Source organism: Mandrillus leucophaeus, unplaced genomic scaffold (genome assembly GCF_000951045.1).
Source record: "Mandrillus leucophaeus isolate KB7577 unplaced genomic scaffold, Mleu.le_1.0 Scaffold374, whole genome shotgun sequence".
In the NCBI taxonomy this organism is placed as follows: domain Eukaryota; kingdom Metazoa; phylum Chordata; class Mammalia; order Primates; family Cercopithecidae; genus Mandrillus; species Mandrillus leucophaeus.
In genome coordinates this window covers 1005547-1022858 of record NW_012103965.1, presented here as the reverse complement: position 1 = coordinate 1022858, position 17312 = coordinate 1005547, and the positions used below count along the sequence as shown (strand labels likewise).

Here is a 17312-nt window from a genome sequence, read left to right as displayed (position 1 = left end):
CAGTGAGCTGAGATTGTGCCACTGCACTCCAGCCTGGGCGACAGAGCGAGAGTCCGTCTCAAAAAAAAAAAAAAAAAAGAAAAAAGAAAGGAAGAAAAGAAAAAAAAGAAAATAGCCAAGCAAAATTAAGGAAATATTTCTTCCCTAATCCTAGCAGCTAAGAGTTAAGTATTTTTAATATTTTGGTACATAGTAAATATCTTTTCTAGGTTTTTTTCTCAGTGGGTATGTACTTAGAGCAAAAATGGGACCATATTCTGTAATTTGTTTTGCAATTCATTTCTTTCTATTTAACAGATTATGAATATGTTTCCCTGTCTTTAAATATCGTTCTATAGCATTATTTGTAATGATAGCGTAGAGTTTCCATTGTGTGGATAGTTTAACCAGTTCTTTATTGTTGGACATTTGGATTGTTTCCAGGTTTTCATTTTTATAAATAATGTAGTAAACATCATTATTAGTAAGTCTGTATTCATATGCATGCTTACTTTGTTACATAAATTTCTAAATGTGGAATTAGTACATTTTCTAAGAATATGCAAAATTTTAAGGCTTTTTATCTATACGGCCAAGTTGCCTTCCAGAAAAGTTGTATTTGTACATTTTCGCCTTTTTATGAGAGTCAGTTTTCCTTATCCTTGTCAACATCAGATATAATGATTTTGTTTCATCTTTGTCACTTTGACAAGTGGTATCTGGGAACTGGTATCTGTTATTTTAATTTACATTTCCCAGTGTTTAATGAAGATAAACAGTTTTGCTCCCTTACATGTATTGGTCCTTGCTATTTCTTTTGTGAATCCAACAGGGAAAATTTTGAACTGGTTCTAGGGATAGATCTCTTATACACATCTCTCTGGTGAAAAAGTAGAAAGTAAATCCTTTGTTTAAAGGAAAACATTTTCCTAGAAGACATATAACATTTATGGGGTGGCCCCTACTTGGCTAAATGTATTTTAAAAGGTATAATAATGTTGAGTTGTAATTCTCTATATTCTGAATTTGTAGATTTTACCCCCTTGATAATAGTGGTTGTACTGATAAATGAAGTTGCCTTTCATAACCCAAATAATCCCAGAAATGGAGACAAGTATAACCCTATGCTTATGTCAAACAACTGTTTTGTAATATTCCTGTTCAGTTGTTTTTGCATGAAATGACTTTTTTTTTTTTTTTTTTTTGAGACGGAGTCTCGCTCTGTCACCCAGGCTGGAGTGCAATGGCGGGATCTCAGCTCACTGCAAGCTCCGCCTCCCGGGTTTACGCCATTCTCCTGCCTCAGCCTCCCGAGTAGCTGGGACTACAGGTGCCTGCCACCTCGCCCAGCTAGTTTTTTGTATTTTTTAGTACAGACGGGGTTTCACCTTGTTAGCCAGGATGGTCTTGATCTCCTGACCTCGTGATCCACCCGTCTCGGCCTCCCAAAGTGCTGGGATTACAGGCTTGAGCCACCGCGCCCAGCCGAAATGACTTTTCAAGAGTATTTGGATTGTTATCATTTCTTTTGGAAGCCTTTGTCTAAGCCAGTGGTGGTCTTCATCTTGATATGTAGGAGAGTGTAAAAAGCAGTTGGAAGCATGAAATCAGATCAATAGTTCAGCAGGTTTCTCCTTTCCAGTTTTAACCATCGCTGATGCTTATCTACTCATAATGTATTTCCTAATACTAGCTAGTGTATCCCTAAAAGTATCACGAGAAGCTGCAGAGCATTTTCCAAAATAATGGAGACATTTTTTTCCGCCTGGTATTTATGAAACTTGCTAAGGGTTTTATGGGACTTAGTTTAATTTGTCCGTATGTTCTTCTATTAATTATGTTAAAATGTATATACAGCAGTACATCTTCACTGTGAAAAAAATGTAAATAATATAGATGTATATAAAGGAAAAAGTAAAAGCTCTCCTAGTTTTCCAAATTCCTACATCTACTTCTCAGAGAAAACATTACTAACAATTTCCAGATATTTTAATATGTATATATTTTCCTCCACTTATGTTTTCTTCTGTGAAATTTGAATGGCAGTTTGACAAGGAGAGGATGCTGGGGATGGTGGGGGTGAGGAAAAAAAGACGTAACTTAGGCTATAATGTTACTTTTGAATTATGTGGCAGGCAAGGTGGCACACATGCACCTGTAGTCCTAGCTGCTTGGGAGACTGAGGTTAGAAGATTGCTTGAACCCAGGAATTCGAGGCTGCAGTGAGCAATAATCATGCCACTGTACTCCAGCTTGGGCAGCAGAGTGAGACCCTGCCTCTTAAAAAAAAAAGAATTATCTTAGAGAAAGTCTATATATCATGACACCTTGAGACATAATTATTTCTTGATGATTATAATTGTTATATTTATAACCTGTCCCCAAGTAAGTTTGCTCATGTGACCTGCTTTGAGAGTTTGTTATACATGGACACACTTAACTTCAGCTTGAGTTCTTTGGTAATTTTTAATGCCTTTCATGTAGTGTTAGTTGTTTTGCTTGGTGTTTAATCTCAAATCTACCAGTTCCTATTTTTCTTGGGACAGTTGAGTAAATTTGCCTCTGAAAAAAATCTAAAAGGCTACTATTTTAAGAAATTTATACCAGCTGTTCCCAGTTTCATAACAAGGAAAATGTTTACAGTTGGAGAAGCTGCTCAGACAATCTCTTAAGGATTCTTACACGCTAAAGATGAGGCATAGTGTATGCTACACATATGTCAACAGTGGTGAGGGTTGAGGGCAAGGGCAAGGTCAAGGGTGACTTAATTTAACTCAACAAATTTTTTCTTTCTTTTCTTTCTTTTTTGAGACAGAGTCTCGCTCTGTGGCCTAGGCTGGAGTGCTGTGGCATGATCTCTGCTCACTGCAACTTCCGCCTCTCCAGGTTCAAGCAGTTCTCCTGCCTCAGCTTCCAGAGTAGCTGGGACTACAGGCGCCTGCCACCACGCCTGGCTAATTTTTGTATTTTTAGTAGAGACAGAGTTTCACCATATTGGCCAGGCTGGTCTCGAACTCCAGACCTTGTGATCCGCCCACCTCGGCCTCCCAAAGTGCTGGGATTACAGGCATGAGCCACTGTGCCCAGCTAACTCAACAGGTTAAAAAGCATTTCTGGTGTCCCTAGTCAGACGTACAAGATAGAATAACATGAGTAAAAAGAAAGAAAAAAAGATGACATTTTGAGAATAGGAATTAATTTTCTTCTCTCTTGGTGTTTTTATTGTGCAAATACAATGCTAGATGCCAGTATACTCAAAAATACCAAAAACCTCCTATTGTTAATTGTGCACCACTTCCCATGTACTGTATTAATCCTGTACAAAGGTCTCATTAGCTCTCACAGCAGCCTGTGCAGTAGGCTCTAGTAACTGTGTTGTACAGATGAGGAAATCAAGGCTTAGAAAGGTTAGGTAGCTGTTTTTTTGGTCACACGATTGGTGAGAGGCAAATCCAGTGTAGAAACTGAGGTCTGCTGTGCCTCAGAAACGTTGCTCTTGGCCACACTGCCCAATCACTACGCATGTGGTTTAACTTAACTCTTTCATCTGAGGGTCTTCTCCCCTTTTCAAACAAAGTGTGAGGAAACATAGATATGGAATAAATGTCACAGCTTAAAGCAATTAAGGCAGGAGAAATATGGAGATGAATTTGTTGTAGGACAGAAGGCTTAGAGCACAAGAAGTAGACATATCCTTCAGTTTTTCTAAAGATGCTATTTCCTGGATGCTGTTTCATTCAGTAAGAGTTAGACTTTCAGGGGGTCAGCTGATCTAGTTCCTTCTCCTTTAGGCAGGTAAGACCATTTTTTAGGTGATAAGTAATGGCTTTTTTCTTATGATAAATTATAAATGTATAATATGTATTCATTGTATAAAATTTAGAAAATAGCCAAGCAGGCTGGGCCCAGTGGCTCACGCCTATAATCCTAGACCTTTGGGAGGCTGAGGCAGGTGGATCACCAGAGGTTAAGAGTTTGAGACCAGCCTGGCCAACATGGTGAAACCCTGTCTCTACTAAAAATACAGAAATTAGCTGGGCGTGGGGGCGCATGCCTGTAATCCCTGCCTCAGGAGGCTGAGGCAGAAGAATCACTTGAACCTGGGAGGTGGAGGTTGCAGTGAGCTGAGATTGTGCCACTGCACTCCAGCCTGGGCGACAGAGCGAGAGTCCGTCTCAAAAAAAAAAAAAAAAAAAGAAAAAAGAAAGGAAGAAAAGAAAAAAAAGAAAATAGCCAAGCAAAATTAAGGAAATATTTCTTCCCTAATCCTAGCAGCTAAGAGTTAAGTATTTTTAATATTTTGGTACATAGTAAATATCTTTTCTAGGTTTTTTTCTCAGTGGGTATGTACTTAGAGCAAAAATGGGACCATATTCTGTAATTTGTTTTGCAATTCATTTCTTTCTATTTAACAGATTATGAATATGTTTCCCTGTCTTTAAATATCGTTCTATAGCATTATTTGTAATGATAGCGTAGAGTTTCCATTGTGTGGATAGTTTAACCAGTTCTTTATTGTTGGACATTTGGATTGTTTCCAGGTTTTCATTTTTATAAATAATGTAGTAAACATCATTATTAGTAAGTCTGTATTCATATGCATGCTTACTTTGTTACATAAATTTCTAAATGTGGAATTAGTACATTTTCTAAGAATATGCAAAATTTTAAGGCTTTTTATCTATACGGCCAAGTTGCCTTCCAGAAAAGTTGTATTTGTACATTTTCGCCTTTTTATGAGAGTCAGTTTTCCTTATCCTTGTCAACATCAGATATAATGATTTTGTTTCATCTTTGTCACTTTGACAAGTGGTATCTGGGAACTGGTATCTGTTATTTTAATTTACATTTCCCAGTGTTTAATGAAGATAAACAGTTTTGCTCCCTTACATGTATTGGTCCTTGCTGTTTCTTTTGTGAATCCAACAGGGAAAATTTTGAACTGGTTCTAGGGATAGATGATGTCCTTGTCAGTCAACTTTAATGCCACTCTAATTCTCCTATTTTTACTTTAATCTGTTTCTTCTTGTTTGATTTTCTGGAATGATATCTACCTCAGAAGACCTCTTTGTATTGTTGAAGTTTAATCTTAATTGCCTTAAAAAATAATAAAATTAAAGCTTGTTTGTTGTGAAATGTTATTTTCTTTCAGACAATACTGAGTATTCCTCCCTGCTCACCAAACAATACTTAATGAAATATGTAACGTAGATTGTGAAAGTATTCTTTTTCCTACTCATAAAAGTGTCCTCTAGAGATAACCATTTTAAATAATCTATCTGTCTTCCAGATACTTTATGTCAATATAAACTTTTTTCAAAACATAAATGAAATCATGCTTTACATCTTCCCATGTCAATGCCTGCAGGTCTACTTTTTTTTTCTTTAAAATTAATGTTCATTATATTTGTTTTTTTTAAAGTGTTTTAAAGTAAATTACAATCATCGTGCCATTTGCCTCTAAATATTTCTGTTTATGGCTCTAAAAAATGAGGATGTCTCTTAGTAACACTGTCATCTCACCTAACTAAATTAATATTCCTGGTACTGTATGTGTACTTCATATCCAGATTACTTTGTTTATCCCAAAAAAGTTTTTTATGGTTTGGTTTACTTAAGCCAAATTCCATTTTATACTAATCCTTTTCAACAGCTGCACAAAAAGTTACCTGGCTAAACTAAAATTAATTTAAGTAGTTCCCTATAAATGGACACTTAAGATGTTTGCAGTTTCTACCTGTTATAAACAGTGCTGAAAATAACATTATTGTACCTACCTCTTTGCTTTACAATTATTTCCTGAGGGTTAGTTTCTAGAAGAATAGTAGGGTCAGGGACTGGGCATGTGTAAAACTTTGATACATTTTGCCAGATTGCTTTCTGGCTATGTCACGCTAACTAAACTCATCAGTTGTGTTCGCAGAGTGCCCCTTCCCACACGTCCTTGCCAGCATCAAGCATTATCAGAAAAATATCCCATTGTTTTAAGTTTTTCTTTAAAAAATTATTTTTATTAGTAAGGCTAAGCATCTTCTCTGATGTATGTGGGCATTTGAATTTTGGAGACTGTTAATCCATTTGTTAACATTCTTCTTTCAAATTCAGCAATTACTGCTTTATCTTGCCTTACTGGACCTGCTTTCCATCCATGTGATGTGGGCTTCCTTTAGTTTCTCCGCTTTGTTTTTTCAAGTGTGGGAATCAAATTTGGACATGACATTTTAACAGAATCTCACTAGTGTTTTTTATCATGTGATGGTACTGGGGAGGGAAGTTTTGTCATTTTTTTAGTAATTGAAAATTTCATTACACTCTGTTTCCCAGATAGTTTTGATACATAACCCTCAAGGGTACATTGATCTAGAAAATGAAAACTGTGGAATTGTTTTTTAAGCTTATAGTAGTGTTTCAATTTCTGTATCTGTAAAATGGTGACGCAATAATAGTATCTACCTCAAAGGATTGTTATGAGGACTTAAATGAATGAATGCATATAAAGTGCTTAGGCGAGTGTGTGGTACTTAGCAGGTCTTTACTGTGTATTAACTATTAATCTGAATACTGATAGTACAATCTTTTAAGGATATAGCACTTGGGCCACAATATTTGTTTTCCTCTTCTTGAAAGGATTTTGTGAATAAAGACAGTACTATACATACAGTTAGTTCTTTGAAGACTTGAAATGCACATGTAAAAAGTACATACCAAGGAAGATATTAGGATTTTTTTTTTTTTCAGTTATTCATTCAATAACGTTTGCCAACACCAAACGTACCCAGGTGAATAGTTAACAGTTTCTGCTCTCAAAGAGCTCATAGTAAGGTGTAGTTACAGGGAAGCTGCTTTTAAAGCATCATTTAGGTGTTTTTACATAAACACTGCCTCTCAAAGTGTTTCATTTTGAGTTGGAGAATAAACAACCCTCAGCCTTACTAGTATTAAAAGAAACACAATTAAAACAATCTTTTATTTTCTGAGTCTCAGTGTTTCCATTTAAGCGATGGTAATTACTGAATTTTTAGGAGAATGCATTGTAATATGCCTAGCAAAAATTGCTAATTGTTTTTGTTTTTTAATTCCTGTCTGGCAAAATGGCTTTGAGACACTGTAAGATAATAGCCCGATTGTCTTATAGTTGGCATATTAAAATAAAGAAAATGTTGTTTGCCTACTTACTTAACAAAAGGTCAGTTTGTTGAAGATACATAGTTGATATTAAAGTTAGGAAGTATGTAGTCTACATTTTGTTTGCTTGTCAACATTTAGATTTGGAAGAGGTAGTGTGATCATATTCTGCCGTGCGACTTAGGCAACATCTCTCTAAATGAAGAAAACATTTGTAGAATACCTTTTATGGCCCAGGTGATGTGTTGGATGCTGGATGACAGGCTGAAGCTGCCCTGAAGCAGCTTTAAGGTGGTGAAATCAGACTCACAGTACAAAATGGGTAAGTGTTGTAACGATATGAAGGATCCTGAGAGAGGACTAATTAATTCTGCATGGAATCTCTGTTTTAGAAAGGTATTTTCTGAATCTCCATTTTCATCAGTTTTTTCCAGACCCATACTATATAGAGAGAATTTGTGGGCATTTGGTTAGAGACAGTTTCACCACAGCAGAGGCTGTTTTTTTAAAGATGTTATAATATGAAAGAGTCAGACTTCTTAAAAATCAGAGGGGGGGATTGCATTGGGAGTTATACCTGATGTAAATGACGAGTAGTTGGGTGCTGACGAGTTGATGGGTGCAGCACAGCAACATGGCACAAGTATACATATGTAACAAACCTGCACGTTATGCACATGTACCCTAGAACTTAAAGTATAATAATAATAAAAAAAAAAAATCAGAGGGGGTTACTTGGATTGTGGTTCTAATTTTATTTTTAATAAGTTTCCTTTCTTCACAGTTTATTTTAAATTTTAATAAAATTTTTAAATTATAAGAGTAATACATGCTTATAAAATATTCAAACAGTTCAAAAGTATATCAAATAAAAATGAAAGTATCCCCACTCTCCCTGAGTAACTACTGTAAGACAGTTTAAACAATTACAGTACTTGTAAATAAACTTGGTTTTTAAGTACCTCATATTCTGAACATTTACTCTTTTCTGTTTAAAGGGGGAGAGTAAATTTTGCTTTTTGACAAAGTGCTCAGTAGCGATCGAGGTGGTCTAGGAACTGTGAGGTGGAAGGTAACTGTAGTAGATTTCAGGAAGTACATTGATCAGCTAGATTGCTGTGTCCTATAGGGCTTTTTAAGGATTTATTGACATACTTCATCAAGGTATTTGAGAGAGTATTCAGGGAAACCTAAGAAATTCTGCAGTTCTTTTCCCTTCCTTATAAATTCATGCCTGGTCAGAAATTACAGCTTGAGTGGGATGTCCCTCCACAGAACTCAAATGCACACTATCTATCATGTTACTTAGTATGGCAGTAATGTAAAATGGTAAGAATTTTTTTTCTTTTTGTTTCTTTCTATGAGGAGACTCACCCAACATATATTTTATCATATGTCTCTTCATCTCTCCCCTGTTTCAACTTCTACTTACTCCCCCAATTCCCCACATCATTCTCTTAAGAGAAAAAAGTAAGTTTTGTCCACTGAGTCCTCTTTCTTATTTGATTTAATATATCTTGGGTTGAATGTTTCTCACAAAAACACTTTGCATTCAGAATTAGCCTATCAAGTTGTTTCCTCTGTAGACTCCTCCATAGATCGCACGCCTTCTGCTGTGGTGCCCTCTGAGATATGAAAACCCACGTCTGCCTTTGGCTTAGCCTTCATGATTTTAGAATATAAGTCTCTACGCTCTGCTTTGAAGTTATCCTTATGGTTATTTTGTACCATAAAATAATCTGTGGACTACTTTTAGTCTACAGAACTCACCAGCATATTGGGCCAGAAGTCCTCACACTATTCCAGTTAAAACCATGGTCCTCATAATAGCACACACATTCATCTAAATCTGAATATATATACATGCATAACTGTGTATGTGTATATATACTTGGATATCTAAAAATTCTAGTTGGCCATATGTTGGAAATGATAGCAACTTCTCCAAATGGTTGACGTTGAGGAATTTGTAACCTGCAGTCCTCTGTCTTACTGGTAACGCCATTCTGCTTGGGGAATATAGAACAAGCCCAAACAGTAATACTGACAGAATTCGGAATTATGATACAGTGGAGCCTTCGTGCAATTCTTTGTTGAAGAAGTTAGGGCCTAAATGTTAAGGCTTATTGTTATTCTGAGTTGATAATCTCTGCCTTGCTTTAATAATTTTTCCTCATGCCTGGGTAGCCCGCGAGTTGCACAATAATCACTCACACAGCTTTGTAATCAATGCCCAAAGTAATAGGATTCCTCTGGCCACCGGCAATTAATAAATTTGTGTCTTTTTTAAAACACTAGCAAGTCGGGCCTGAAATACGACTGACTGGCTCTCCTCATTTGCATATTTATTGCAGTGGAAAAATTCTTACCAGATGATTGATGCTGAGCCTGCCTCTTGAATTCCAAGCAGCACATTATTATGAAATGAAAAATGCCGGCCATACAGTTGATTAAAGTTGAAGACAGTGGAATCGGTGTTTTTTAAGATTGTGGGAGAATTAAAGGCATATTTTAATAGATGTTGACAAGAAGTGAACTAACAAAAGCAAAGCAAAGGATTTGCTTGAAAAGATTTAATCAAACGTCTTTCTTGGGGGATTAATTGCCGGGGATGACTAGTGCAAGTGGCAGGCTTGTGTGGATTTGAATGAAAAGTATTGTTCTCAGGCCAATATATCGTGTGTCATTTTGACCTATAGTTTAGCTCTAGTTCTAGAGTTACTTTTAGAGGAGAAAAAAATGCTCTTGTAATCTGTAAATTCCAATTCAATGTATTTGTCTGGGGTAATACGAATGTGGGAGTTTATGTGTACTTGTACATAAATAATTGTAATGTTTGTATATTTATTTAAAAACAACTGTATAGATATTTAAAAACTGATAAGGTAAACTTTATTTACTTTATATACTCACTCTTCCTGTTCTCACTTCACGCCATTTCCAGAAATTATACTTATTGGTTTATAATCTAATTAATGAACTGTGTGTCAGTGCCCAAACTTATTCCTCACTTACAGTTTTGTTTATGTTGGACAGCCTAGATGAATCAGGGAAAAAAATAAAGCTGTTATGTGAAAATGGTTTTTAGATTGGTGACATTTTATATATAGAATGCTTGCATATGGGTAGCATATAAATGAATACCTAATGTAGGAGTCTGTGAATACTGTCCAATCCTAGTACAACCAGAGCTTAAGATTTTTACCATGTAAAATATGATTTTTGATAGTAATATGCCTTGTTTTTACAGCATTTAAAAAATTCTAAAATGCCTTAATATATAATAACACAGTTACTATTTTTACCTTATTCTGTGAGATCAACAAGCAAAGGCTTTCACGTTTTATAAATGAGAAAATTGACACTCAGAGAGATTAAATGGGTCCATTCAGCATAACATGACTAGTTAGTGACAATGTCAGTTAAAATACAGGGCCCCTAACCCCCAGTAAAGTACTGTTTACATTTATTCTCTACTGAAAATTATTCCTAAAGCTGGTGGCCAGATGCTTAGGTTAAATCTTGGTAATATGATGAAGCATATGTCCTTCTTAATCTCCTCTTAAGGGAAAGACCTTTGGAAATGGACCATGTAGGGTAAAATAAGCATATATATTCTTGACAGTATCCATTTGTTTTGTGGCCATGTGCCAAGAGGGAGAGGGAAGAAAGTATATGAATCTTTGCTGCTTTTCTTAACTTTAAACTCTTGTAATAATTGGGAGAAAAATTAGAGATGAATTAGAAACTGTTGATTCATTCTGTTTGTTATTCACAGGGTTGAACAACTATAATTCAGTCCTGTGTGAATAATAGAGAGAATTTTTAAAAATTGGTGTTTATTTGTTTGTTTTGGCTGGGAAGAATTCATTGTTAGATTTGAGCCTCCGGGAGAGAGTCTTTCCCTCACTCTTGTCTGCTCTGGCTTGGAGGAGGCCTACCATCTGCAGCAAAGGATTGTCTCATTGTCTCAGATTTTACATGCCATCTAGGAGGAAATGCAGCCCTAATATTGCAAAGAAATTAGAATTGCCTTCTGTCTTCTAAATCTCTTTATAGGAAGTTGTCCAGGTATTGGGCCACTGGTGACATTTACTTTGATAAACTTTTTTTTTTTTTTTTTGGTGGTTAGAAGCACAGATTTGCAGATTTCATCTCTGGCAGGTCTCTTGACACTTTGATGCATGGTAGTGCTATCCCTGAATGGAGCCTAAATACTTCAGGGCTACTTTCTGACTGGGTGAAGGGGTGTATAAAATGAGAACATATGAGAGAGTATTAACAGAAAGGCACACTTTGATTTACTGATATTGGCTCTCTGCTGTCTTGTTGGATTGATATGCTGCCTAATATATCTGCAATGGATTTTTAAAAAACTGACTTGACCAAAATAAAAAGGCTCGTGTAGCTACTTGAAAGTGGCCCTTAAAAGTTGTAGTCTTTTGTTGGACACTTTCACAATTCTTGAGTATGCTACATGTTAGAGTCAAATTCTGACTTGTATGTTGAGGACAAGTAGCTATAAATAATGTAGGCTGCTTTGCAGCTTATTCTCTGGGTGGATCTTGATTTTATTTTTTATGTCATGGACACATGGTACTTATAGGAAGTAAGGGCCAGATGCTTTGCTCTTCTTGTTCTTTTAATTTTTTCTTTTTCTTTTTTGAGACAGGGTCTTGCTTCATTACCCATACTTGAGTGCAGTGGGATGATCGTGGGTCACTGCAGCCTTGAACTTCTGGGCTCAAGCAATCCTCCCACCTCAGCCTCCCAAGTATCAGGGACTATCAGCATGTGCCACCACGCCTGGCTGATTTTCTTCTTCTTCTTTTTTGGGGAGGGGTACAGTCAGGGTCTCACTGTGTTATACAGGCAGGTCTCAAACTCATGGGTTCAAATGATCCTCCCCTTTGGCCTCCCAAAGTGTTGGGTTTACAGGCATGAGCCACAGTAACCAGCCTCAATTTTTTGTGTGTGGTACACAACATATAACAAAATTTACTATACTAACCATTTTTAAGTGTACAGTTTAATAGTGTTAAATATATTCACATTGTTATTTTCAGAACTTTTTCATCTTGCAAAACTGAAACTCAACCCATTACACAACAACTCCCCATTTGCCTCTTTCTCCAACCTCTGGTAACCACCATTCTGCTTTTCTCTCTGTGGTTTTGACTACCATAGGTACTTCGTATATTGGAAATAGTATTTGTCTTTTCCTAACTGGCTTATTTTACTTAGCATAATGTCCTCAAGGTTTATTCATGTTGCAGCATGTCAGAATTTTTTTCCTTTTTAAGTCTGAATAATATTCCATTGTTTTTCCTCTTTTTTTTTGTTGTTTTTTTGTTTTTTGTTTGTTTTTGAGTAGGCTCAGTTTGAAGGATTATAGATAACTCTTTTCTATACAAAGATGAACTGGGATGGTAGGATTATTTATTATATTCTGGTTTTGGGATTTTTTTAGTGTTTTTTTTTTTTTTTTTCCTTCAGACAGACCCTTGCTCTGTTGCCCAGGCTGGAGTGCAGTGGCATGATCTTGGCTCACTGCAACCTCCCTGTCCTGGGTTCAAGCGATCCTTCCACCTCAGCCTCCCGAGCAGCTAGGACTACAGGCATGTGCCACCACACCTGGCTAATTTTTTGTATTTTTAGTAGAGATGGGGTTTCACCGTGTTAGTCAGGATGGTCTCCATCTCCTGACCTGGTGACCGCCTGCCTCGGCCTCCCAAAGTACTGGGATTACAGGCGTGAGCCACCACGCCTGGTCCAGGTGGTTTTTTTTTTAATAAAGCTTATCATTTTAAGTGGACAGTTCATTGTCATTAAGGATATTCACATTGTTGTACAACCATCACCACCACCCACCTCCAGAACCTTTTCATGATCCCAAACTGAAACTGTATCCATTAAACAATAATTCCCCATTTCCCCTCTTCTCAGCCCCTAGTAACTACTACTGGACTTTCTGTCTCTATGAATTTAACTATTTTAAGTACCTCATGTGGAATTATACAGTGTTTTTCCTTTTGCAACTGACTTATTTCACTTAGCCTGATTATTTCAAAGTTCCTTCTAGGAAAAGTTTTTTTAGTGTTTCTTTTTTTTTAATTTTTAAAAATTTTATTGTTAGAAACAGGGTCTTGTTCTATCACCTGAGCTGGAGTATAGTGGCGTGATCACAGCTCACTGCAGCCTCGACCTCCCAGGCTCAAGGGATCCTCCCACCTCAGCCTCCCAAGTAGCTAGGACTACTGGTGTACACTGCCATACCTGGCTAATTTTTGTATTTTTTTGTAGAGACAGGGTCTCGCTACATTGTCTGGGCTGGTCTTGAACTCCTGGTCTCAAGCAGTTCGCCCACCTCAGCCTCCCAGAGTGCTGTGATTACAGGTGTCAGCCACCACATCAGGCCTTAGTTTTTTTGGTTTTTGTTTTCAAGATGGAGTCTCACTCTGTTGCCCAGACTGGAGTGCAGTGGTGCAGTCTCAGCTCACCGCAACCTCCACCTCACGGGTCCAAGTGATTCTCCTACCTCAGCCTCCCGAGTAGCTAAGACTACAGGTGTGCGCCCCCACACCTGGCTGATTGTTTTGTATTTTTAGTAGAGATGGGGTTTCACCATGTTGACCAGGCAGGTCTTGAACTCCTGACCTCAAGTGGTTTGCCCGCCTCATCCTCCCAAAGTGCTGGGATTACAGGTGTGAGCCACTGTTCCCGGACTGATTTTTTTCTTGAGATAGAGAGCAACTGGTTGAGAATCTTGATTTGGAACAAAGGCATTTTGAGTTTTTTAGGTGATAGTTAATGTGTTACAAATTCTCCCAAGTGGTATGATATGCAGATTATAAAGGATTACAGAATTTAGAAATGATGTAATCAAAGACCTTATTTTAAACAAGGATGTCATATTTATGTAGTTTTATATGCAGATTATTTGAAGGAATGCAAAGTAGTTATTGGACCATTGAGTTCCTTCTGACTAGTCTGAGATGGTTCTCTCAGGTAGGTTGGTTCCCAGGCCTGACCCTGAAATAGAATGCTGTAGTATGAAATACATGGAGAACTTATCTAACTCATGTATTGGTGGCCTATTGATGGAAAAAGTTGGGATATAAACTAGTGAGAAGGCTGCTCATGCTGGACAGGGTAGAAGCGGAAAAGACTAAGACATAAAAATCATTTAACCTAAGTTTGTGTGGGCTGCAGTTTGTGTGAAATGTAAATATACGAATATCGGGATTGTTGAATGGAAGTAGGGATGCTTGTGAGACTAAAGTTACGTAAATGAAAGACGGAAGGAGTGATAGAAGCATGGCCAGAGATAAATGGGCAATTATTAGCAACAGTAAGAATGGAAAACACAGAATTCAGCAACCAATTAAACTTCTAGAATGAGAGCACCCAAATGTGAGTGATCTATGAAAACACATTAAACAACGCAGAGATTCAGACAGGGAGAGTATTAGGTAGGAAAACAAAAGTTCTGTTTCTGATACAGTATGTGTGAAGGAGTGATGGAACAACTACATGAAGATTTTCTGGCAGTCACTGGAAATGTGAGAGTTTGATTATAGGAGAGATGTCTGAGTGCCTTCAACACATAAATGGTGACTCTGTGTCTAGTTAGCCCCTTAAGTAGTGTTATTCTGATAGAGGAGGTAAGAATTCTGTTGTCAGAGGACCTGTTTTGTTTTTTGTCGGGGGGGATTTTGGAGACAGCGTCTTGCTCTGTTGCCCAGGCTGGAGTGTAGTGGCATAATCATAGTTCACTGTAACTTCAAACTCCTGGGCTCCAGCAATCCTCCCATCTCAGCCTCCCAAGTAGTTGGGACTACAGTGCACACCACCAAAACCAGCTAGTTTAAAAAAAATTTTTGTAGAGCCAGAGTCTTACTGTGGTACCAGGCTGGACTCAAACTCCTGTGCCCAAGCAATCATCCTGTCCCGGCCTCCCAAAGTTTTTTTTTGTTTGTTTCGTTTTTGTTTTTTGAGACAGAGTCTCAGTCTGTTGCCCAGGCTGGAGTAAAGTGGCATGATCTCAGCTCTCTGCAACTTCCGCCTCCCAGGTTCAAGCGATTCTCCAGCGTCAGCCTTCCAAGTAGCTGGGATTACAGGCACACACCACCATGCCCAGCTAATTTTTGTACTTTTAGTAGAGGTGGGGTTTTGCCATATTGGCCAGGCTGGTCTCGATCTCCTGACCTCAGGTGATCCACCCGCCTCCGCCTCCCAAAGTGCTGGGATTATAGGCATGAGCCATTGCACCTGGCCTCCAAAGTTCTGAGATTACAGGCACAAGCACTGACCCTGGCTGAGGATGAGGTTTGTTCTGTGTGTGTGGTTTTTTTTTTTGAAACAGGGTCTCACCTTCACTCTGTTGCTCAGGCTGAAGTGCCGTGATCACTGTTCCACTGCAGCCTCAACCTCCTGGGCTCAAGCGATCTTCCCACCTCAGGGCCCATGCCTGGCTAAATTTTTTTTTGTTGTTTTTTTGGTTAGAGCCGGGGTCTCACTATGTTGCCCAGGCTGGTCTTGAAACTCCTGGACTCAAGCAGTCCTCCCCGAGGACCAGTGTTTTTTTGTTTTGTTTTGTTTTTTCCAGACAGAATCTTGCTCTGTCGTTCAGGCCAGAGTGCAGTGGTGTGATCTTGGCTCACTGCAACCTCTGCCTCCTGGGTTCAAGCAATTCTCCAGCCTCAACTTCCCAAGTAGCTAGGGTTACAACCATCCACCACCACCCCCAGCTAATTTTTTTGTGTTTTTTTTAAGTAGAGACGGGGTTTCACCATGTTGGCTAGGCTGGTCTCAAATTCCTGACCTTGTGATCCACCCATCTTGGCCTCCCAAAGTGTTGGGATTATAGGCATGAGCCACAGCCCCCAGCCGACCAGTTTTTATTCTAAAAGTTTTTATCCATAGACTATATACTTAATCTTGACCAGCTGTATTATAGATGCATCTTATTGGCGCCAAGGAGAACCGGTGAGAATATATTCTCAATGCCCAAATTTTTAACATACAATTCAGTACTGCAAATAGGAAGTCATTAGCTTGGGTTTTCATATGTGAACAGGAACTTTTCCATAAGGATACGAGTTGAGAGAGTAAAGGATGTGGCAGCTCAAACCAGAGGCACATGAGATCTCCTGGGGGCAAAGCGGAAGGTGATGGTGGTGGGGATGGCTAGACAAAGTCCTACTCTTTAGGAGAAAAGAAGGAAGTGCTCAAGGAGCTGACTGATAAGGAATAGTCCAGGAGGTCAGCGGGTAACCTGTAGGAAGATACCTAAGAAACTTAACACCAATGGAACAAATTAATGGTTATAATGAGAGGTGGGGGAGGAGTTTGTCAAACTTAATACATTTAAGAGCTGACAATGTATTGGACTCTCACTATTTGCAGACACTTTTCTAAGCACCTTACATGCATGATCTTGCATGTTCCTCACAACAATCCTGTGAGGTCGGCAACGTTGTTATTTCCATTTGGGAATATTTCAGAGAGTATTTAGTTTCTGTGTGTATCCTGCACCTCCCGTTCACTCTCCGCAGCCAGAATTGCTCAGGAGTCATGAATTATAGGCATCACCTACTTAGGAAAATTGTAGATAATTAATTGTCCTTTCTCTGTCTTTTATTTCCTAGGTCACAAGGCACTTAAAGCATTGTTGAGGTCATTGGTAGATCTTCAGGAAGAGTTGCTTTTCCAGTACCCAGACACTAGATATCTAGTAGATGGGACAAAGCCCAATGCGGGAAGGTAAGAGAACAGAACCATGGAGTTGCTTATTTTCTTTTCATTTGGATAGTTTCCCATCATTTATGAAGGAGAAAGCCAAGTTCTCTTCAGGCAGATATTAATGTTAGTAAAATAGAGTCTCTTATATTTCACTGGTGGTCAGGATGGCATGTAAGTTGGTGATTAGATTTTAGATTTTTATATTTAGTTGTACCTGATGTGCTTTGTGGTCTTAGACAAAAGACTTGCCTTCTCTTTAGATCTATTGGAATTAGAAGATAAAAGCACTTTCTTTTTTAGAGATGGGATCTTACGCTGTCATCCAGGCTGGAGTGCAGGGACATGATCACAGCTCACTGCAGCCTCAAACTCCTGGGCTCAAGCAGTCCTCCTGCTTCAGCCTCCCAAATAGCTGAGACTGCAGGCGCTTGCCACCATGCCTGGCTTTTTTTTTTTTTTTTTTT

At 38.2% G+C, this 17312-nt stretch overlaps 1 protein-coding gene across 1 annotated transcript in view; it reads left to right on the top strand.

Annotated features, from left to right (window-relative positions):
* The window catches only part of AATF (apoptosis antagonizing transcription factor), a 133206-nt gene that overhangs the window by 31113 nt on the left and 84781 nt on the right, over positions 1–17312 (top strand). Inside the window, exon 5 of the mRNA XM_011990222.1 lies at positions 16755–16869. Coding sequence (XP_011845612.1) covers positions 16755–16869 — 115 coding nt within the window. The remainder of the gene's footprint in view (positions 1–16754; positions 16870–17312) is intronic.